Source organism: Elephas maximus, chromosome 19 (assembly GCF_024166365.1).
Source record: "Elephas maximus indicus isolate mEleMax1 chromosome 19, mEleMax1 primary haplotype, whole genome shotgun sequence".
In the NCBI taxonomy this organism is placed as follows: Eukaryota; Metazoa; Chordata; class Mammalia; order Proboscidea; family Elephantidae; genus Elephas; species Elephas maximus.
In genome coordinates, this window is record NC_064837.1 from 46335389 (window position 1) to 46359774 (window position 24386).

Consider the following 24386-nt stretch of genomic DNA (forward strand, 5'->3'; position numbering starts at 1 on the left):
CTACAAGTTTTACCGTATCTCGCCCCAAATATCCAGTTCCTGGCTTGGGGTGAGAAGATGCAGGAATGTACCTCCCCAGTGCAGAGCCAACAGGGCCTTTTTCATTCCTTGCCAGGCCAGATTGCTCTGATGACATCACAGAATGACACACAGAGCTCAATTCTGAGGGCCCGGGCAGCAAGCTCTGAAGGTAGGTAGATACCCTGAAAGAACCTGCAGGATGCCACTCCTCCTGAAGCAGCCAGTGGGTAGCAAACCTGCTGAAAGTCTGGGGCCAAGTCAAACCCCACATCAAACCTTTAGACTGGATTTCCTGGGGACTCAGAAGCAACTTCAGGCTTGGGTGCTACACTCCCCCAAGGAGAAGGGACACCACTCCTCACTGGCTGACCTTAGGAGTTCCGGGACTCTGTAACCATCCAGGTGACAAACCATAGGCACAGGGAGCCAGATGTCTTATGTGGTAGCTATGGGGCTTGAGGAGGTATCTCTGCAAAGGACACTCTGGGTGGTCAGAGCTCTGCCCCTGCTAAAAGCTCACACACGAGTGAGGGTGCCTGGGAGGAGGTCAGAGGAAGTAAATGGACGGAGGGCACAGGCCTCATGGATACCCAACGGCTTCAGGATTTTCCCAAGGGGAAATCACCATTAACACACCAGCGTCCTATTATATCCAAGGTGCTTTCTAGTTCTTCTTGACCCAGTGGGAGTCTGACTTTAGAGAGAGGACATCTGAACTCCAGGGGCCGCAAGAGCCCAGGGGCTTGGGTGATGATCATGGGGTTCTCTGAGAACCAGCTGTCCGAGAAGCCAGCAGCTTCCCCATCCTTTACCACCCCATGTGGGTGAACTTGCTCTCCTCTGAGATCTCTGATTCTGATTCAAGATGCCTGATGTGGACCTAGAATGTTCCTTCAGGAGGATAGCATTTAGATGGAGAAATAATATAACATTTCACTTGTATCCAAGGTGGAAAGGTAGAGGAAGTTGTGCACAATACTCCATAAAATTAAAACGTTAACCTAGACAAGTTCAAATGCAGCAGGGCTGAGATGTCTGACCTCCTCTCCTCTCCTCTCCAGCGTCAGAGAGAACTTTGCTCTGAGAGGGCCCTTGGTGCTGGGTCTGTGGGGCGCCTCTTTAATTGACAGGAACTGAGCTGAGCAGGGGTGGAAAGGGCATATAGGGTGATGACACACATCATTATAAATAGCAAACCTGGAGCAACAAAATTGTAGAAACAAAACCCAAGTAAACCCACAAAACCATCTCTAGCCCCGAGGTATCTTAGTAATAAAAAGGGAATCCTTTTTAAGCTGGGTCAAATAGGGAAAAAAAAAAAAAAAAATTCAAGGGTGATCAGAAGGCAAAGTTACATCCTGTGAGCATGTGCACACAATAGCATGCCCCCCTCCCCCCAGCTAGTGTCTCTTTCAGTGTCCCAGGCTGCAGCCCCACTGCTAAAGCCCTCCCCTTCCCCCCACTCTGGCTCCCCACCCTCTCATCTAGCACAAATACACCCTCTCCCGATCCCCGACCCCACATTCAGCTCTCTGGCTCTGGCTGAAGGTAGAAGATAACTACGTCAGGATGTTGGACATGAACTCGTTGAAGCGTTTGGAGTACTGCTCAGGGTTCACAGTCGAGATCTCAGCCCCCGCCTGTAACACACAAGAGATCAATTCAGGTCAAGTTCCTTGGCCCCAGTCAGGAAACATCTGGTAGAAGCCTGGGTATCTGCCACACAGCGTAGGCATAAGAACTGAATACTCCTCTCCAGCCTGGGCAGGACACCTCAGGAGGTGGTTCACATGTCTCAGAATTGCTCTGGCCTCACTCGCCTGATTCACAACCCCAGGCCCGCAGCCACAGAAGTAGGGGAGAGGCAGTGGGGAGGCGGTGGAGGATCTGCATCTCTGTGGGGACCCCTGTCTGAGGAACCCTAGACTGAAGTCCATGGGGAAACGGGCCTGCAAGGAGCAGTGTGGGCACGTAAACAAAGCTATTACTGGCCGCTCAACAAGATGCACAATGTGCCTAGCAACCCTGGGGAAAGGAGCTGGCGGGCTCAGGGCCCCAAGGGCCAGAGAACTGGGGGAAAAACAAGTTGGGCATATCACTGGCAGGGAGGGGGTGGGGTGTAGGACAGCAGATAACACAAAGTGACACAGGCAGGCTGCTCTTCCTGTTCTCTGCCTGGGGAGGAGGGGGTGAGGGGAGTGTTTCCTTAGACAGGAGACCTGGACCAGCCTGCCTGAAGGACTGAGGCACCCTGGACAAAGACAGGAGAGCTCACCCCATGTTTCACGGTTTTGGCAGCATGTGCAGCTTTCTTCTTTGCATCATACGGTGTGAGGATATCGATGATGGCCATGAAATAGACCTCCTTCTTGGGGGCACCTGGAGGGAGCGGGGAGCAGGAGAGGAGGAAGGGGTGCCAAGGAGAAGGGCAGAAAGTAGTGTGGGCCACACCCATTACACCTCAGATATGAAATCTAGATCCGTCCCTGTAATTCTGGATCCGAGAAAAGGAATGACCAACTGGGCCCTTCTCAGGAGCTTTCAAAGCTCTTACTTGATCTTCACAGCTACCCTGTGGGGTTGATATGATAGCATTTATATAAGGTTTTGTCCATCCCATGAACCATAGCAGTTACCAGGCCTCATCATCTAAGACAGGCCAAGAGGGGAGGGAACTCCAGAAAAGAGAGTTACTGGTAGGGACCCAATAAGGGAGTCTGGAGGTAGAATGAGGCCAAATTCAGCCATGGGTAGAGACCAGACACCCAAAGGCACTGTTAAAGAAATAGGCCTGAAGGAGGTGGGATGGGGACTAGGGTGGTTAGGGAAGGCACAGGCTCCTACTTACTTTCATGGCTCTTCATGGCATAGACATCAACAGAGGGGTCAAATTCCCCAGGGCCAAAGAACCGGGGAAAGCTGAGGAGGTTGCCAGGACTATCCGGAGGTGTGCCATAGGAGCAGAGCAGGTTGCTGCCCACCCCATCATTCTCACACTCCTCATCCTCTGCCCGCTCTTCCACCTCCATCTCTTCCTGCTCTGCCCGGTCCACGTCATGAATGCCCACCAGCAGGCTGTAGTCCATGATCTTCAGCTGGGCCAGGAACTAGGGGAGGAGCGGGAAGGAAAGATGAAAAGAAGTTACGTGGGACAGCTGAGTGTCACCTAGAAAGGGGGAAGGGACATTCCTTTCCACTCAGTTCTACACACAGTTCTGAGATACAACACAGAATAAGACACGAGAGTCTCTGCCCTCAGTGAGCTCAATGTCTAATGGGAAAGACAGTTATTCAACAAGGGAAGGAGCTATGGGACATGACAATTTTTTTTTTTTTTTTTTTTTTTTACAATAGGCACTGAGAAAAGGCCTCCCTAAGAAAAGGAGTTGAGGAGGAAGAGGAGAAGGAACAAGTCAGGAGTAGAGGTAGGAAGAGAGAGCAGCCCATAAAGGCCTGGAATCAGGAGAAGCCACGGAAAGTCTGAGGAAACAAATAATGGAGTGTTACACTGCAGAAGAGGCTGGAGAGATGGATGCAACATAGCAGTCTCTCAAACACGAATCTCAACCCATTATGAGTTCTAAACCCAACTGAACTGGCTGAGTCTATAAACCTACTGCTGTCGAGTCTGTGCCGACTCATAGCGACCCTCTAGTAAATATTATAGAACAGAAAAGAAAATATCAAAGTGCATCACATGAAGGGTAGATAGTGTTTCAGTTACATGTGTATGTGTATTGAGTTGCAAGGTAAACTGTACTTCTTACCAGGGTCACAGTCAAAGTTTGAAAAACTATGCAATTCAGCTTCCTTATCAATCAGGATAAAAATGAGGGGATACAGAACAGCACATAAGAATGACAGCCAGAGCCAACCAACATTCTTAAGCCCTTCCTTGAAAGTCAAAATAGGCTGTGCGGGGCGGGGGGAGAAGGCTGGACCCTTCCTGGCACTGTATGACTTCCCCTTGCAGAGCCCCCGAGTTCTCAGCTATCTAGTGGGTGCTGTGAGCACATGGTGTCTCAGGTCCCTTCATTTGGGATTCCGTGACTTGGAGAAGAGCAAAGAGTGTGGGACTGATACTGGATTGAAATGGCCAACCTGTACTCCAACTTGACTAGTTTATGTCCAGGGCCAAACGCCTGGCACATGGCTGACAGTGGCTGGCTGGCTGGTTCACAACAGGATTTTGGACCAATGCTCTGGCCTGGTTAGTTGATCTTAATGGCTGTTGACCTGCCGCTCCAATGGTCTGATGACCCCTCCACTGTAGGGACACCACTACAAGGTGAGCTAGAAGGGGAATTTGAAGACTTTGGGATGGATTATTATAGAAGTGAGGAAAAAGTTTCCCAAATTGAGTTACAAAGGTTCTACTGGCACAAACTGCGTCCCTAAAATGGGATGCTCATTTGCACTAGCTTTAGGCACAAATAAGTACTCGCACTGCCCAGATCACAACCCTTCGTTTTGTCCACACTTCTGGAAAGGAATGAATTCAATTTTTCTTAAGGTTAAAGGGGCTCCTGCTCTGAGTACAAGAGGGGGCCCTGCCCAACCACAGTGAACACGACGCTTAGTCAGTACCTCGACATCCCGTTTCAGTTTCTCCAGGAAGTTCTTTTTACTCTCCTCTCCCACATGTAGCTTCTGCCCTTCGTTAAGGAAGTCATTGTCTTTGAATGTTGGCAAGTCCTTGGCCTGGGAGAGCAATAGCAGTGTTAGCCTGGGTAGGCCTGGCTCATTCACCCCAGGGAGTCTTCTGCTGGGGGCAACGGTGGAGGAAGGGGAAGGGTCTTTAGCACACAGATGCTCAACCTGCCAAATCAACAACGGTTCAGCACAGAAGGCTACAGTCCCAGGCTCTGGGGAGGCAAGGAAGGCAAATACATGGCATACACCAGACACTGTGGACTGACCAAAGGCTTCTTTCCTGCTGAGCCTGGACTAATGCAGGGCTCAGGCAGCCACCAGCTGACTCAGATGGACTATGAAATAGAAATTATCTACCATCCCTTCAGCACTAAGAAGAGCCTAGCGAGGGCAAAGGTAAACGGCTGGAAATCAAAGCCTAGGCATAGGATGAGGACAGGAAGGTGCTTGGTGACAGAGGATTTCATGGTGACAGGTCACATGTCTGGGGGAGCTGGGCTAGGGGCTGAGGTAGGGAAGCGACAGAATGGCCAACAGAAGGTGTTTCTGGTTTCAAGCAACCCATTCCAGACGATCAGCAGAGATTCCAGCATACCTTCTCCTTGTCACTTGCTTCTCTGGCAACAGTAGAACCCTGAAAGGAATAAGAGCCATTAGGAGAAGTGCCTCAACGTAAACCCATTTCCATCGAGTCAATTCCAACTCTTAGGGGACAGGGTAGAACCACCCCAGAGGGTTTCCAAGGCTGTAAATCTTTAGAGAAACAGACTGTCACATCCTTCTACCATGAAGTGGCTGGTGGGTTCAAACCGCGGACCTTTGGGTTAGCAGTAGCACTCAACCACTGCATCATCAGGGCTCCTAGGAAAAGTGTAGCTGAAGCAAATTCCACTGATTGAGAAAACAAATGCTAGTCTTTGAGGTGAGCCAGCTAGTCAAGTTAGCAGGCTGGTTAGATTCCTACAAGGGCCATGAGGCAGCAACTTGTCCATTTACTCAATCACAGAGCACTGAGAGCACTCTGACTATGTACAAGACACATGTTAGGTGCTCAGGAAACAGGACTGCACTGGAGACACTGTCCCTGTCCTTAGGGAACCTTCCTTCTAACAAGGGAGCCAGATATTAAACAGTAGTCACACAATTAATTCATTACAAAGGTGCTAAGCATTACAAGAGAGTCCCTGGGTGGTGCAAACAATCAATGTGCTCGGCTGCTAACTGAAAGGTTGGTGGTTCAAGTCTACTCAGAGGTGCCTTGGAAGAAAGGCCTGGCAATCTACTTCTGAAAAATCAACCACTGAAAACCCTAGGGAGCACAGTTCTACTCTGACATACATGGGTCACTATGAGTCAGAATCAACTTGATGGCAACTGGTAAGCAACACAAGGAAGAAGACTGGATACCCTGTGTTTGTGTCCCCCCAAAATATGTTGGAATCTTAACCCCTACACATGTAGGGGTGATCTCATTTGGGAATAAGGTTTTCTTTGTTATGTTAATGAGGCCATATTGGTATAGGTTGTATCTTAAGCCAATCACTTTTGAGATTCGAAAGGAGCAGATTAGACACAGAAGCAAGCAAGCACAAGCGGAGGAGGGGAAGATACATGCCACATCAAGATCGTCAAGGAACCAAGGGAAGCTGAAAAGAGACAAGGACCTTCCCCCAGAGCCAGTGCCCTGAATTCGGGCTTCTAGCCTCCTAAACTGTGAGAAAATAAATCTCTGTTTGTTAAAGCCCCCCATCTGTGCCATTTCTGCTACTGCAGCACTAGGGAACTAGGACAGCCTGGCGGCGGATAACACGGGGACCTGGTCTGGACTGGGGAGCGGCAATGGCCTGGGACTACCTCCTGGAAGAAATGATATTCGAGCTGAGCTCAGAAGGGTTAGTAGGAAGTAATTACATGACAGGGAGGCGAGGATGGGGAAGGTAGCTTGGAGAAGGGCAAGGCTGGGAAAGAAAACATTCCAGGCAGAAAAAACAAGCATGTGTGAAAATCTCGGGGAAGAGAAGAAGGAACAGGAGCACTGCAGCAACAGACAGGAAACCAACACAGCTGTAGCACAGAACACAAGGGGGAAGAGAGTGAGGGGAAAGCAGCTCAGAAGCCAGGTCTTGAGTTCAATGGCAATGGAGCGCCGTGGTTCACAAGTCAAAGTGTGTCCTTCTTGGTGCCCAGAAACACACTTGTGCTGTCAGTTGACAGAGGCCTGGGCAGATGCCAGCATGCATCAGCACAGCCTGGCCCCATACTGCTGCCCTCCACATGCTCATCCCTCTGACAGGAGCTGAGGTGCAGTAACTGTTACATAAACATGGTACATTTAGGGTTTAAGTAACCTCTTGTCACCATCATCTGGACTTCAAACAGCCTTTGGTCCACAGGAAATAGGCATATCAACTCGAGAGTCACCTGTCCATCCCAAAACAACACTATGGCCCTCCCAATTATGTGGGAGCTGGAGTAGTGGCCCCTGCAAACCCCAGGTGGAGGGAAGTCACAGAGCTGGGAAACCCCAGGCCTTTTACCTTGAGGTCATACTTGCGGTGTACAGTGAGCCGATGGCTGAACACGTTCCTCGTGACTACCATGTAGGTCTCCACACCGTCCACAGTCAGGCGGTACATGCCCAGGAACTGTGGCAAAAGGGTGTTGCCATGACACTCCACTATGAACTAGAACGGAAAGAGAAGAAGGAACGCTAAGGAACACATGAAGGTGCCTGGGATGGACGGGCTCTCCCTCGTCTAAAATACTCCCTGGCTCCCTGAAATGCCAACTTCTAGACTAATGGTTTTGAAAGTGGGTTCTATGGCATAACAGGATACAGCGGTTAAAGTTATGTGTCAACTTGGGTAGGCCGTGATTCCCAGTGTTATGTAATTACCCTCCATTGCATGGTCTGATATAAGGGGAATTTCCTTGAGGGTGTGGTCTGCATCCAATATATATGGATATTCTGGCAAAGCTTGCTCACTCTCGATCCTGCATCCATCTTGTCATCCTCTGACCTCTGGTTCTTGGGACACAAGCCAGCAGCCTGCTGCCTGACCTGCAGATTGTGGGATTCACCAGCTCCTGCAACCCTGTGAGCTAGCAGCCTTCTGCCTGACCTACCAATTTCGGGTCTGTGAGCCCCTGTAACCATGTGAGTCAGGAGAAGCCTCCAGCCTAATGCTTGACCCACAGATTTGGGACTTAGCAGCCTCCACAGCTGTGTGAGCCATTTCCTTAAAATAAATTTCTCTATTTATATATACACGCTTTATTGGTTTTGCTCTAAAGAACCCAGCCTGAAACACAGGGGTTCCCCAGAGATACAATGGGTAAGAGCCACCCCCTTCACCCCAGTTGGCCTGGCAGAGTGAGAAGTGAGCTGAGCAAGTGGTGCAGAGCCCCTCTGGTTTCATATTATTGGGATTCCATCTACGATTCTGTTTGAAATAGGATTTGACCACAGGAAAATCAATTGATCCAGGCCTTTCTTCTCCCCTGCTGGGTCTGCTATGGACAAGCCAAAGGCAGCAAGGCGACGCAGGGGCAAGGATGTGATGCAGCAGTCTGGGAAAATGGAATGGCTCCACACTAAAAGCTCCCACCCATGCCACGCGCCAGGGCTTTCCGCAGTAAGTCTCAAGACACCAGAAGTTCCCCTCACCACTTCTCAGGTGCCCCAGAAATGAGCCAGCTTTCTTTGAAGACCCAGAGCAGGCTTAGAACAGGCATTCAGATGGTGCCACACCACTGCCTGCTTTCCTCCTGTACGGGTTCCAGATGAGTGGAGAGAAGTAAGGGGAAAAGAAGCGAACCTGCCGAGCTGACAGGACCTCCTTTAGAAGGAATGAGGCAGGTGCCAGAGTGTGAAAACATCCCAACTCTGACAAGGGAACAGCTGTTCAGCTGGGGCTGAATCAGCAATGTGGTTTCCTTTCTCCTTTTTTGAAAGGTAGGCATTTCACCTCGTAGAAATAAGATGCCAGGGGAAGGCCAACTGCTTGGTTATCAGGAAAAATCAAATCCCTCTCTAAGAAGCTCCATCTGGGGCTCTCTTCGCCCTTTTCCTGCCCGTCCACTCTACTGCCCAGGCTTGGGACTCACCATACCTGGTGGTATTTCTTTAGGATGTTGTGCATCTCAGCCACATCCTCACTTGACACAGTCTTGATAACAAAGCGCCGGTCATAGGTGGTGAGGAAACGCGTGCCACATCGGCCCTGGCTGTCACTGTTGATGGGGGCGCTGCGTGTCACTGAATTCTGAGGGACCAAGACAAAAGCAGACTGGTCTTGGGAGGGGAACAAGGGTGCTGACTTATTCTGAGTCTTCTCTTACAGGCAGGATTGCTTTAAAACCAATGGTGCTGAGACAGGACTCTCAGATGGGACCTCATCTACCCTTTTTCTCATGGGAAGTTCACATCCCTCCACAAGTCTTCCTCGAGAGTGGCAAGAGCTGTTCTTTACCACATGCTCCTAATCCTAGACTGGGATGTGAACCAGTTTGCTTTCATTCTGATCCCAGGGAGCTGCCCTACGAGCTAAAACTCTGCCCAAGATGTTAAGGGACTGGATTCCATTCCTGACCTTCACATGCACTATGACCCCGGTGAGCCATTTAACATCTCCACCCCTAAGCGTCCTCATCTGGAACACAAGGAGGCAGGAGAGGCTGATTTCCCCAGTCCCTTGGGTGACAAAGATGAACCTTAGGGAGTACTTAAAAGACCTAGCATAAAAGAAGCAACAGACACAGACATCTCTTTTCCCTATATAGGCCCTGATGCTGGAAAAGGAGAAGGAAGTTGAGCCTCATCTCTGCAGATACCTTCCCCTCAACTCAGCCTGGGGTTTGTCAGTGCAGGGTTATGAGGCAGTTCTGGGGAGCTTTTCTGGTTCTGTCCCTGCTCCTCCTCAAGGCTCCATTTCTATTAGGATCAGAGAGCAGTAGAAGCCTCGAGAGGGAGGGTGGGGGAAGGTGTGAGTAAACCAAAGGGATGTGTTCATCCCGCAGACGCCAGGAGAAGACCTTTGGGAGGCAAAGCAGTGGGAGAGATCCCAGATGTCCCCACTCCCAAGAAAACACACATGGAGCTCTGCTCACAGAAATGCCTCCTCTCCAAGCCCTCTCCCCATTGCTTCCTTAGGATCCTGCTCTTTCTAAATCCTTCTCCTAATGTCTCCTCATGAAACCTGGTGGAGGAGGAAGCACTACCTTCCCAGGGGAAACTAAAGTCTGAAGTGGGGAGGGCCTCTGGGAGTTCTTCACAAAGGCACTAAATTAAAGGAACATGCCCCTTTTTCCCAAACACGGTGTTCCCCAAAAAGAATGTTGAGTAGGCAATGTGAATGAGTGTCTCTCTGTCCCAGCCTCGCCCTTCTACCAGTAAGACTTACATGCTGCAAGCCCAGTTGAGAAGTATAGTTCTAGCCCTGTCTTACTTCCAGGTAGCATTTTCTAACTCTTTAAGTCACTGGTGGCTCAAGAGCAGTGTCCCCTCCCTTAACACCATCCTCCCCTGCCCCACTGAAGAGCTGAGCACAGTCATCTGCTCACAAGCTATTAGAGTCAGAGCGCGGGCACTGAGAAGATATGGTTAAACTGGCAAGTGGAAGGGAAGTAAACATGGAGAAAGGAAGACGTCCAAGCAACCTGGGGTTGCAACAATGGCAAGAAGTCTTCAGAAGACCTCAGGCTTCAATCAGGTCATGGTCTAGTTTAGGGTTTGGTCCTACAGAGGAGACTGGAGGGACCTCCCAATATCTCTTAGACAAAGACATTCCTAATCGTTCAAGCCCCTGGTATCTTCTCGTCTCCTCACATTCCCATCTTCAGGACAAGGACAAATACCTTTGCGTGTAGGTCCTCCTGAGTGGAGGAGAGAGGGAGGGAGACTCTTAGCCCAGGTCCCTTCTGCTTCTTGTAAACTACTTTGTCAAAGGCTTACTGGGAGTGGTGTGGGAGGAATTACAGTATTTAAAAAGATTCGGGCATCAATTTTAGATTTCTCTAGGCTCTGCACTTCTTTTTTCCCACAGACAACTGCAAGTCAGCTATATTTCTTAGTGCTATACAGGTGAAGTGGAAAGCTCTCCCACCTTTGCCACCAAGCCATATACCAGAGGAAGAAGGTCCAAGAAGAGGTGCTAAGTGGAGAAGTAACAGAAACCGCGAACTATGAGTGAGATTATAATTTCCAGAATACTGGGATTGATCCCATTCAATAAACCAATGGCCTCTGACTCTATCAACCCAGAGTCTTATGTCATCATCATCCCCAGTAGGGGACAGCTGTTCTGGCATGCCTACCCCACCTCCTACCACCAGGACAGGGGACAAGTTCAGGAGATGACACTCATACCTGGCAAGGGGTTACACTACCCTTGAAGTCTTCCTTTTCTAATCTGTCTTATCTGCTTTAAGAGGCCTCATCTCTCGCTGGCAACAATTTTCTCTCTTTTAAGTCAAACTACGAACGAGAAGGTTCTTCAGCCTAGACTGGGAATGTCAGACTACATTGCAGTGGCTTCCGCAGCCCCTCTCCCTCCCCCTGCTCGCCCTCCCAGAGAGAGGAGCCTTAGCCTAGGAGGCACTTCTGAGGCCTCTGCCCCTCCGAAAGCCCACCATGTACTGGGGAAGACTCCCTGGGGCTGGAGCTGACAGTGACAAGAAGGCACGGCCCAAGAACAGCAGATACTTCTTCTTCCTACCTGTCCTCTGGCTTCCTGGCCCCATCCCACTCCCTAGCCCCTCCGGTTTTGCCAAGACACCCCATACCTGATAGTCCTGATCATCAATCCCAAACCTCTCCCGGAGATTTCGGAACACCATGGGACAGTACTCCTTAAACTTAAAGCGACTGGGGAGGTTCTCCCTAGGGAAAAGCAGAGAAATGTCTTTGTGAACCTCTCCTAGCTCATCCTAATTCTTGGTATGGGCCACAGATCACCTGGATCTGAAAAGCCCACAACATAGGTTTCTAGGCCCCAGAAATCCTGGCAAGCTACATTTTTATCAAACACTCCAGGAGCTGCTGAAGCATGTCAGAGTTTTAAAAAATTTACACCTGCTGTGTTTACTTTGGAGTCCTGGGTGGCACAAACCATTAAGCGCTCAGCTACTAACTACAAAATTAGTGGTTTGAATCTACCAAGAGGCTCCTCGGGAGAAAGGCGATCTACTTTTGAAAGGTCATAGCCACTGAACACTCTATGGAGCACAGTTCTTCGACACTGGGAGAAAGGCGATCTACTTTTGAAAGGTCACAGCCACTGAACACTCTATGGAGCACAGTTCTTTGACACACACAGGGTCACCATGAATTAGAACCAACTTCACGACAACTGGTTTATGTATGTGTATGTTCACTTTGTAAAATTAATCCAGTTGTATACTTATGATTTGTGGACTTTTCTATGTGTGTATGTTGGCATTCAATAAAATTTACATTAAAGAAAAAAAAAGCCTTACCCATCAGGAAGTGAGCCCCCACCCCACAGCACTATAACTTGCTACAGGTAGGGGGCTGCCTATGAACATCTGCTCATACCAGCCTGGTTGCTAACAGAAAAGACTTTTCTCATCAAAGGGTCCCTCTCCTCCAGGGATATTCCTATCAAAACATCCTGACAATGGTTACATCCAAGAAGCCCTGTCCTTGGCTTCCACTGGGATACAGGAAGAGGGTGTTTTACACTGACAAGGTCCTCAGTCAATTGACTGCGATCCCATCTTTTCACAAAGCCTTGTTTGCTGGGTGCTGGCACCAATCTCCACTCTTTCACCTCTTTAGCCAATCTGCAGACTCATAGGAGGGAATCACCTTGAAGTGACGGCTCCTCCAAGTCCTTCATCTTTACAACTGCCACTCTGGTTAGGGACTCACTTTCAGAAATATGTCCCTCTGGCCCTAGGATGATAGACTTCAAGGAAATGAAAAGGAATGGCTTCTCATGAAGGCTGGCGTCTAATTGCCTTATTTACCATTGTCTCCTAGTAAACAGCATTGTAGTCTAATAAATAGCAAAAAGCATTTGTTGAAAGGACAAAAGGAATAAAGAAAGGGAAAAGTAAATCAGAGGTTGCATGCCTGCTTTAGGCCACGATGTTAACGTGGTGGAACTTCACAAGAGGCCCCGGATCCCGCAAGTGGCAGTGGCATAACGCCCACTTCTGTAACCCTGACCTCTGGACAGAACAACCTCCTTTCCTGCCTCTGAGTCAAGGTTTGCTTCTCCTTCCATGGGCGGCCAGTTAGCAGGTGGCAGCTACAGAGGTAGACAGCTTCTATCTTTATGGCAGAGAGAAGCTGCTAAGAGATGTTCTTGAATCAGGCTTCTCCAGGCTAACAGTCTGGGAATGGTTGGGTGACAGGTGGTAACAATGGGACAATGGGGAGTGGAACCAGGATTCAAATGCAGAAAGGAGGAGGGTATGAGCAGCAAATGATTCCTCAGGTGACCCACAGCAAGGCCTAGAAAGGGTCTAGAGCAGGCCCCCAAACTGTGCCAGGTAAGATGGCTACCAGAACATCTACAACAAAGTCTGAGACAACTTCCAGACACTGGTGTTCAGCCAAGAAACCACAAACAGGCAAAGTTACTCTTGATAGTGCACTTGGGCACCAGGCTTGGCCTGGTGTTCATCCTGGAGAAAATAGCAGCTTGGCTGCATCTCAAACCAGGAACATGCCTGGCAGCTTCCTGCCTCAGACTGAGATCAAGATAAGACCACTGCTGCCAGCCTCATACTAGATACCTCAGCTCCTGGGCAGCTCTGTTCTACCTGAGCTGACCCGAGATCAACTACACTGGACCCAGACACATGCCCCAAGGGACACTGAAGGTAGGCTGATAAAGGAGTGAGATGACAAGACAAAGCCAGGGATAGAGCCCCATAACGAATCCATTCTCCCAGCCAGTTCATCAGCTCTGTGATCCAGGTGTGTTGCTCTCACACCCTGCCAAGTGCTTGTTTGCACCCCCTACCACCACCACCACAGAGGGGGCTAAAGAAGCTCTCTGGCTGAGGGAAAGAACTGCCCACAAAACCTAAGCCCACTCAGCAGGCAACTTACTTATTGAAGAGATGATTGTCCACCTTGATCTTGCTGTAGGCTTTGAAGTCATCTGGCATTAGCATGACAGGGACAGGGACATTGCTCAGCTCATTGATCTGCAAATCAAGAGGAATGTGAGGTTCTCAGCCAGGGGGCTGCTTGCCTCAGGGAGACGTTTTTTTTTAAGAGGGATACAATATAAATGCCACCATCATGCCAAAAACACATCCATAAATTCTCTCCTTGTCTTTATTTCTGCTGGTCTCTTAAGAAAGTCCCCAACCTCATCTCTACCTATTTAAATTCTCCCTACCTGATCAGGTGCAGCTCAAAAGGTACCTCTTCCATGAAGCCTTCCACAATTTTCTAGACCATAAGTGCTCTTTCCCATCTTGGAACTCCTGAAGCATTGTTTGTATCCATTCTTTGGCCACCTCACAGCCTCCCTCATATTGTAGTTAGTAAGTCTCATACCCCTTCTAGACTACAAAGCAGGCAAGACTGTATTTCTGATCTTCGTAAAGCAAAGATGATCTGATTTGAGGAGCTCCACTGTGCTTGGTGGCGTAGTGGTTAAGTGCTACGGCCGCTAACCAAAGGGTCAGCAGTTCGAATCCGCCAGGTGCTCCTTGGAAGCTCTATGGGGCAGTTCTACTCCATCCTATAGGGTCGCTATGAGTCGGAATCGACTGAAGGGCACTGGGTTTACTGTGCTTGGCACCATGATTTGCATATGGCAAGTAATAAATTATCAAATGGAGTCATAAACGGATGAATAAACATCACCCTACCTAAGTTGGTATTAATCCAGGACTCCCTGACTGTCTGTATACAAATTGCAGGTCATTTAAGAAATCAGCTTGGGGCAGCAAAAAAGGCTGAATAGTATGTGTGGGTGTGTAACTCTCATCTTCAAAGTAAAGGACTGAATTTGATGTGGGGAGAAGAGGTAGACGTCTGACACTGGCTCACTCTGACTCTCCTGATGCAAGCAGGGCCACTTCTCGACGTTCATGTCCTGCCGTATGCTGAGCTGGGGGAGTCGGGCACCATGCCTTGCCCTGGCTGCAAACAAACCTCCTCATTGTCTTTCATCTCCCTTCGGGGAGCTGGCTTCCCATTGGTGCAGAGCTGACAGGGTGAACCCTGCTCTTCCCCATCCCCATTTTAGCCAATTAGCGGTCTGATTAGCCACAGATGTCCTCTCCCATAGCAGCAGAGTATTTGACATTTGACCCTCAACCCAGTTGCCACTAATGCATCCAGGATTTAGAAAGGAAATCTTAGCCCTGACTTAATGGATGGGGGCAGGAGAGCACACCCTTGTGTCTCCCAAATACTTTCCTTGCAAATCCTGTTATCTCAGTGAGGCCCCATGTGGCAGAAAGGGAATAACCTAGAGCCATTAGGACTCCTCCAGGAGCATCAATGGGGGAAACGGCATTTAATTTGCTGCCGCTTTTATGCTCCAAACCTTTTTTCTTTAGAAATGTGGGAGGATGGAGGACATCCATGTTAATGTAGTAATGGAGCTTGAAGAACCATACCTTCTTCATGGGGAAATTAAGGAAGGGGTAGGAGTATGTGTGTGTGTGTGTGTGTGTGTGTGTGTGTGTGTGTGTGTATGTGTGTGTGTGTAAGCAAGGGGCAGGAGTGTGTGTGTGTGTGTGTGTGTGTAGGAAGGGGGGCAGTGGGTGGTATTATAAGTTGGCAATGGGGCAGAGACTCAAAGTGCTGGCAAAAACAGACTGGCACAGACAAAAGAGTATATATCATATGATTCCATTTGTATGAAATTCCAGACTAGGAATCTACATAAGAGAAATCAAGTAAGAGATTGTCTGGGTTGGGCTGGAGTGGGGGAAATCATTGTAAAGGGACATCAGAGAACATTCTAGGGTGACAGAAATGTTCTTTATGTTGACTAGGGTGATTGTTACATGGGTGGATACATTTGTCAAAACTCATCAAACTGTACACTTAAAATGTGTGCATTTTATTGGATGTAAACTATTTCTCAATAAAGTTGATTTAAAATATTCCCACATCCAGGGCTATGATGCTTTCCATTGGCCAAACTCTCCCAACAGCTGAAAAAGCAAGGTGGGGGGAAGGTGTGGGGGAAGTCAGCATGCCAGTTCCCATTCCAGGGGGTGCTCACAAGAGAACCTGATTGTTACATTGGTGCCTACGGAGGAAACCATTCCACTTCCTCCTTTCCCTGCCAACAGAAATAATTCATTGTAGCTGTCCCACTTCCTTTTTCCTGGCATATCAAGCCTAGCTCTGAGAGTTAAAGGGAAATAGGGACAAAGAGGTTCAGGGCTCAAAGCGTAAGGCTGTATACTGGAGTGTTATAGTATCTGCTACAAACCCATTCTGGGTTAGCCCAAAATCCAGACTTGGTACCAAAGTCATGTCTTGCCACTGGGGGAACTAGAAGACACTACAGCACCAGCTTGAGAGGGGCCAACTGCCAGAATGAATTGTTCTAACAGGGCCTATTCAGGAATGCCCTCTGCATTCACCCTCTGTAAGCCCTGGTGCAGCACAATGTGAATGGCTGGAAGTTGGTCAGCTTTTAGTGCTCATCTCACCTCTATTCTTAATTATGCAGCCCAATGGCAGGACACTTCTCACTTGGAAAATACATATCTGAATTAGATAAACTCATTAATTTATCCCTCATTTCTATTAGGCAACATGGAGATCATTCTAGGGCTTAGCTGCATGGCTTTTTAGTTGTGTTTTATAACTCCAGAGAGCTCTATTTGATTTCAATTGAACAAGTACTTACTGAAATACCTACTATGTGCTCTATTCTGTGTTAGGTATGTGTATGGGAGGAGGAAGACTCAAGGCGGAAAGTGTTACACACACAAAAGAAATAGGAGGCTTACACCCTTATCAGGGACATGAGGCAAACCATGACACAGTGAAGCTCCAAGTCAAAGCAGTGTACAGGTAAGTGAGAATACAGGGATACAGACATCGACAACAGCAGAGCTTCCAAGAAGGGTAAGGTTAGCATGGTCCATCAGATTCCCAAGGGCCTCACACATCAAGCGAGAAACAGTGCACCCAATGACACTGGAAGAATCTACAACAGGATCATGTTGCACTCCTGCTTAAAATTCTTTCATGGCTCCTCACCAAGCTCAGCATAAAGTTTTAACTCCTTTGCCTGGCATTCAAGGTCTTTCATGATCTCGCTCAGACTCTGCCACAGGGCCTTGAAATGGTTCAAGCACTTCTAACAAGTTCCTAGGTGATGCGATTGTTACCGGTTAGGGACCAGCTCTGGGAACCACTAGTACAGCAGTGGTTCTCAAAATCTGTTATACATAAGGATCATCCTTTCTTCAACTATTTAAAAATGCAATTAACATTTTTAGTTCACGGGCTGTACAAAAACATGCAGCGGGCTGAATTTGCCCTTCAGGCTGTGGTTTGCCAACCCTTGCCATAAAACCAAAAAAAAAAAGACCTGTTGCCATTGAGTCAATTCCGACTCATAGGGATCCTATAGAAGATGAAACTGGAGGGGTAGAGAGGAGAATTTTTCACCAAAAAAAAAAAAAAAATGATGGGATTGTGTCAATTTTTACTTCGTGTGTGTTTTCCAAGTAAAAACAATACCTAAAATATAAGCAAATAAAGATTTTCACCCCCTCAAAAAAAAAATCACATTGTTAAAATGTAGATTCTGATTCATTATATATAGCGTGGAAATGCAAATTCTCAGCAGGGGCTCAACTGGAATGAACCAGTTCAGTTCGAAGCCCTACTCTGCCAAACTTCAATTTACTTCTACTCAATGTAATGAGGACCTTATCTTACGCCAGTACTGTGCTACAAGCTGGGAATGAAACAACAAAATGACATAGTCTACATTTGGCTGGGAAAACAGACAACAAATAACTCCAGTACAACGTGATGAGTACTATAATTGAGTTTCCATATAAAGGAAGGTGGAAAAACTGATTAAAAAATGATTGCTTCTGCCTGGGTGTGGGAGTGAGCAAGTTGGATGCTAGAGGAAACTACAGATAAATATAGATGAATAAGGCCTAGGATGGCAGCTCTCAAACAGATGTGGGGAAGGGTATTCCAGGCTGTAGAAACGTTCAGAATCAAGTCTCAGAGTTTAAAAGCATAATGCCCATTTTAGGAATGGTTAGTGTTGGGGGGAGGGAGGATGGCAGGGTAAGACAGAGGTTAACGGGGAGTGGAGGGAGGTAATACTGCAAAGATAGGTAGATGGCCTCACGTATTATAAATATTAATAAATAACAGCCACTTCTATTTATTGACTGCCTCTAAATGGTCGATGCTTTATAGTATATTATTATATATCATATGTATTATGTATATTCTATTCTGTGCTATTATTTCTAAAACTTACAATAGTTATATTAATCTGATTTTGCAAAAGAGGTTCAGAGAAGCTGGGTACCTTGCCTGAGGTCACACATTCAGTATGTGCAGAACCAGGATTTGATCCCAGGCCTGTCTGGTGCCCAAACTTTGGCTCTTTATCCCGTGCTGTGCAACCCTTCCTCTGGATAGCTACCCTGACTGAGGTCATGCTTTCCATTTTTCCTCTATCCTAATAATCCTGCAAGGAAAGTCTCATGCCCATTTTATAGAAAATAAAAACGAAGCTCAGAGAAAAAAAATTACTACTCCAAAACCACACTACTACTAAGTAGCAGAGTCTGGATGTGAATTTAGGTTGGTCTACTGTATGAGAAGTTTGGACTTGACTATGTAGGAAATGGGGAGCCCTCTCAAATTTTAAGCTGGGAATTCACATGATCAGATGGGTGATACAGAAAGGTAATTCTGTACCAATCAAAATCCAGCAAGGATTGGAAGGGGCAAAGATATCATTTATGGAGCCATTACAATAGTCCAGGTGATAGAGTGTGGCAGCAGGAATAAAAGAGAAAAACTAAGAGAATCATCTAAGACCTGGCTGAATGACACACCTCTGTAAGAGTGTCCCTATCTCTTGCAGGTTGAATTAATTACACATTTTTACATTACACAGCTTTACTTTCAAGTATCATCTTCACTTGGGTAATGACTTATTTATATTATCTGACTTCTCCACTAGGTGGTGAGTCCCCAGAAGGAAGAGACTCTATCATACCTATTTTTATGTCTCTAGCACAATGACAATGACTGGCACAAAGTAGCTGCTCAATAAAAGCTGGATGGGGGGGTGGATGGAAAAAAAGGAGGAAGCTGGGGATCAAAGGACAAATAACACACTAGGATAAACAAAGAAAAGAGACAGCAAAGCTGCTGTGAGTGTGCCAAGGCTCATGGTCTGGAGGAGAGGGCAAGAAGAAAAGTCATCTATGAGGCTGTAGAGTCTTAAATGGGAAGAAGTGAAGAATGGGCTTTGTGTGGTAAACAAATAGGAGTGACTAAAAGTTCTGAAGCATGAAAGGTCGTGGCTGGAAGATTTGCCTTTCCTTTATTATCTAGCACTTTTCTGGGCCAATCTCTTTCACCTTCAACAGAAGTGCACTTGTGGAATGTAAACTCGTTGGAATATCAGGCTAAGCACAACGTATCAGGCAGGTAAGTCTTCTGTATCACATAAGTACTTTTTGGATTATCCACATGATTAACTGCATGCATCATCGGCATGAATAATGAAGAGGCTAAACAAGCTGAGTGAGGAACAACACAGGGGCAGAGTTCACTCTGTGCCTACCCTACTGGAGATGAAAAGTCAGTCACTAGTTCTAGTCTGGTGAATATCTGATTCCAGAAGCCTCTACTTCCCCGTGTGACCTTCCCAGGAACTGTTAGCCAGAAAGCACAGGCTGCACATGCAGCCTTCCCGGCATGTCCGGGGCTTCGGACAGCAGCAGCTCCATCACGGGCTGGTCGCCACTAGTGATCATTGGTCACGTGCTACCCTCAGAAAACATGATGGGAAATACACTCGTGAGACCAAGGAGCTCCAACCAAGACCTGAAACTTTTCCAGAGGGGAAAAGTGAAAGAACAGAAAGCCACAGGTGCCAACAAATCCACCCCGTGTGTATTCCTCCTTTTTACACCTTGGTTTTCCTTCTCCTCCTGTCTGAGTCCCATTGTTCTCTGAGAGATAGGAAGGCCTGCTGAAGGACAAATTTATCCATCGGCCTTACTAGAACAGCAATATTTACTAAAGATTCTTCAAGCAGCAGAGCAAGAGAAAGAGGTAGGTAAGGAAGTTCTGGGTCTGCCTTAAGTAAAAAAAAATGGACAGAATGGGGGCGGAACGTAGGAGAGGATTTGGAAGAAGATTTAAGAATGAATTTGGTCCTCACACCATACACAAAAATTAACTCAAAATGGATTACAGACCTAAATATAAAAGCTACAACTATAAAACTCTTAGATGAAAACGTAGGAGTAAATCTTCACAATCTTGGGTTAGGCAGAACCTTCTCAGATACGACACGAAAAGCGTTAAGTGACAAAAGAAAAAAATAGGTAAATGGGACTTGATCAAAATTAAAAACTTTTATGCTTCCAAAGATACCATCAAGAAAGTAAAAAAGACATCCACAGAATGGGATAAAATATTTGGAAATTATATATCTGATAAGGGACTTGTATCTAGAACATACAAAGAACAGTTAAAATTCAATAATAATAAGGTAAATAACCCAATTAAAAATGGGCAAAGGATTTGAATAGACAATTCTCCAAGGAAAATATACAAATGGCCAATAAGCACATGAAAAGATTCTCAACACTACCAGCTATCAGGGAAATGCAAATCAAAATCACAATGAGATACCACTTCACAACCACTTGGCCAGCTGCCAAGCCCATTCTAACTCATGGCCATAATAAAATAGACAGACAGTAGCTATGAGTCGGAATCATCTTGACGGCACTGGGTAATAAGTGTTGGTGAGGATGTGGAGAAAACAGAACCCTCATACACTGCTGGTGGAAATGTAAAATGGTACTTCCGCTTTGAAAGACAGCCTGGCAGTTCCTCAGATGGTTAAACATAGAGTTACCATCGACTGCTCCTAAAATGGCCCACAGGTATCAAGCCTGGTCTGTCATCCCTAGTCTCCATTCTCCTCTCTAAGGCCATCTCTTCCCTAACTCCAGATCCTCTGAACTGTATTTCATTACCTAGAATGGCAGTTTTCTCTCTTTACAAGCTCTCCCATGACAGGTTCAAAGCATTCTGATTTCTTTCCTAGTTTCCTACACATTCCTCCTCCACAGGAGCCCTGGTGGTGCAGGCAGTGGTTAAGAGCTCAGCTGCTAACTAAAAGACTGGCAGTTGGAATCTACCAGCTGCTCCTTGGAAACCCTATGGGGCAGTTCTACTTTGTCCCATAGGGTCAGTATGAGTCGGAATCAACTTGACGGCAACGAGTTTGGTTATTGGGGTGCTTCCTCCACGAAGTCCATGGACTACATCTGTTGTCCACAAAAGGGGCTCTTAGGACAACACTGAGCTCAAATGCTTCTTTTTTTCCACCTAGAAGTAAAATAACTACCTCATGAACAAGTAGCTGGCCTTTGCTGCAGGTAAGGATATATCCACATATTTTTCAAAACACATACACCATTAGCCATAGACTACCAGGGTCTGAAGAAGCCCTCATGGTGCAGATGGTTAAGTACCTGGCTGCTAACCGAAAGGTTGGCGGTTCAAACCCACCCAGCAGTTCTGTGGGAGAAAGACCTGGCAATCTGTTTCTGCAAAGACTGCAGCCAAGAAAATCCTATGGGGCAGTCTACTTTGTCACATGGAGTCACTATGAGTTGAAATCAACTTGACAGCACCTAAAAACAACAACCACAGCCAAATCCCTAAATGGGTAAGAAACTAAAAAGATCAAAGAAAAGGTGATATCTGAAACCTTCTTAAATTTCAAAAAGTTAACAACAGTGGGCATTTGAGGGAAAGTAACCCCCAAGGAACGGTAGCAATCCACCAAGAACAGAGTGGTCATGACTCCCTAAAAGTTGCAAGATTTTACACTCTTCTTCTGGGGAGATGTCTCCACTTCCCAGATGGGGACATCGAAGTACTAGATCTTATTGCAGACCAAAATGAAGCAATAAAACTTGGGACAAACTGCCCTCCAAAGCTCAGCCTGTCTAGGGCAGTGGTACTCTGTGCATTTCCCCTGAGGCACTGGCTCATTATGCCCAGAAGCATGGGTCCTGCTTCAAGTCAATGCTTTTGCAGCTAGCCCTCAAACAAACTTAAAAAAGAAGATGAACGTCTCATCCAATAAGCCATGACAAGAGCCGGAATCACAGATTCCCATCCATCTCTCAGGCAGAGGCTTCCATCTGATGCCCACACCTGGGCAGGTCCACTGCTTGCCTATCAGGAGAGCAGGCACCACACACTCCCAGGAACTGGCATGCACAGGCTCACACACGGGAACATACATTCAGGTTCTCTACTAAGGCCATAATTCCCATCTGTCTTGGGACTTGACTGAGAGGTGGGACAGGGAAGTGGAGCCAAAGAAAATGAGGCTTGCCACTCAACACCACCATTGGTGAACACAGCCCCACAGTGCTGGACAAAGAGCTGCATCTTTGGATGTGACTACAAACAAGTTAATCCTCTACCTGGGGCTGTCATCTCTTCACGTGTAAAACAAGGGACCCATGGTCCCTTCCAGCTAGCTGCACCACTCCTGACTCTCCAACCAGTCAGTTCACTATACAGACAGGATGCCTTCTAGTGAGAAGCAGACTGCAGAACAAAATCATGGACTGACTTCCAGGCAGGGACACAGAGTTCATATTCTGATGACCCGGTTTTCTTTGCAAAATTGTCTGATGACCCTTGAGGCAAGAGGAAGCAGGAAGAGCAAATTCTGTTGGACTAGTGGTCCAAAGCAGCTCCTACAGGCCTGGGGCTTACATGAGTGGTATTCCCTACCTTGGCCAAGACCCTCACTAACCCTAGTGATGACACTGAAAACAGTAAAAAGCCCATGATCAAGAAACCAACAAAGGCTTCATGTGTGCTTTTCTACATTAGATGTAAAGACCTAAAAGCTCTCTCAGATTATGGTACACCGATATCCAGCCAAAGGTATGTCTACCAAAGCTAAGTGAAAAGTCTTGCTGGCCCTGGGCTCCTTGCCATTGATTTGGTCTTGTGGGCAATTTCAAGTGTTCAGAAAAGTCAGGGGAGGCTAAAATCCATGGAAAACTCAAGCCACTCAAAGCCATTAGGTTCATCTTCCTCACTCCAAACTTTTTTGGTGAAGTTGTATTTTCAGGTCCTTTTACTTCCTCTGCTCATTTCTGGTGTAGGGACTCTCAGACAATGAAATGGGCAGAAGCAAGGCACAAGTGGTTGGAAGAGAAAGAAGGATCCTAAACAAACAGCACGTGAACAAAGTCATCCAGCTCAAACACTGTGCTGGAATTCCGACTTCCTGGCAGGGGCTGCTGGACAATCCCAAAGCATTCCAAGGATCCAGGGAACCTCTCACTCATCTTAATTACTACCCATTATCACCCCTTCAGGACCACACGAAATAGAGTTCAACAAATGGGAAGTCAAAGTCTTTGAGGCAAACACCATAGGAGAACACAGGAAGACACATTATTTCTCCTATGAATAGTCCTTATAATCAGGCCTCCCCTTCTCTGAAATGGTTACATTCCCTCTTCTCCTTAACCCAGGGAGACTCTGATAAAGTGTCTGTGGTTAGGAGGAGCAGTCAAGGAAGCCTGTGCTTCTCCAACTGGTACAACTATCTTGTTCAAGAAGAAGAAAAAAAGGAAATCCAGGGAGAATATCCACAGTCGGGGGTAAGGAGGCCTGGAGGGTGGGAAACTTTGCAGCCACACTAACCAAAATGACCAGAAATAGAGGAATATTCAGGGAGGCCAATGCCACCAGCCTCATTCACTGGACAGTGAGCTAGCAGGCTGTTATAAGGAACAAGAGAGCAAACAGTGCAGCAAACAGGGTGAGCGGAGAAGAGAGGGCACGGGGATGAAAGCTATTCCACCGCACCCAGGCCTTCCCCCTGCACTTCAGGGGCTGCCCGAAGCGAGGATACCAGACGCAGGAAGCAAGAGGGTCTGGAGGGCGGGGGAGGAGGCGACCGCGTACCACGGAGACACCAGGCCTCGCGTGGCGCGCGGGGAATGCACACTCGGCCGGGACGACGTGCAAGGGTGGGGTGGGCGTGCAAGCGGCTTTGCAAAGGGTTGCAGCCGTCACTGGCACGGCCCGCGGGGCGAGGGCCCAGGGCTGCAGGGGGCGTGGGAGCGCGCGGGGCAGCGCTCGGAGGGGCGCGCGCGGGGGAGCTGGTTACCGTGTGGTTCACCCCCCACATCAGGACGCTGAGGATCGGCTCGCTGGCTCGGAATAGCTTCACTTTCTGGCACACGAAATGCTTCTTCTTGGTCTTGGTCTTGCTGGCGCTCAGCGGCGCCACCGCCACCGCCGTGGTGCTGGTGCAGTTGGACGACATGCCCGGGGCGGCGGCGGCGGCGGCGGCGAAAGGGGGGGCGGCGGAGACCGCGCACAACCTAGCGGCCCCAGGCCTCCCCCGGACCGATCCCCACCCCCGCTCTCTCACCGCGCCATGGTCGCGCCCGTCCCGTTACCTCCCCACCCCGCCCCG

General features: G+C 47.8%; 1 protein-coding gene across 1 annotated transcript; it reads right to left on the reverse strand.

Annotated features, from left to right (window-relative positions):
• Positions 1-1503: 1503 nt before the first annotated feature.
• On the reverse strand, positions 1504-24359 carry PIP4K2B (phosphatidylinositol-5-phosphate 4-kinase type 2 beta). Its single transcript, XM_049860128.1, has 10 exons — positions 24075-24359; positions 13757-13854; positions 11458-11554; positions 8787-8939; positions 7212-7358; positions 5270-5308; positions 4609-4722; positions 2870-3128; positions 2297-2400; positions 1504-1661 (listed from the first exon to the last, which is right to left on the reverse strand). Exons 1-10 carry the CDS (start codon positions 24231-24233, stop codon positions 1581-1583), a joined length of 1251 nt encoding a protein of 416 aa, XP_049716085.1. The 5' UTR covers positions 24234-24359; the 3' UTR covers positions 1504-1580.
• Positions 24360-24386: the final 27 nt, after the last annotated feature.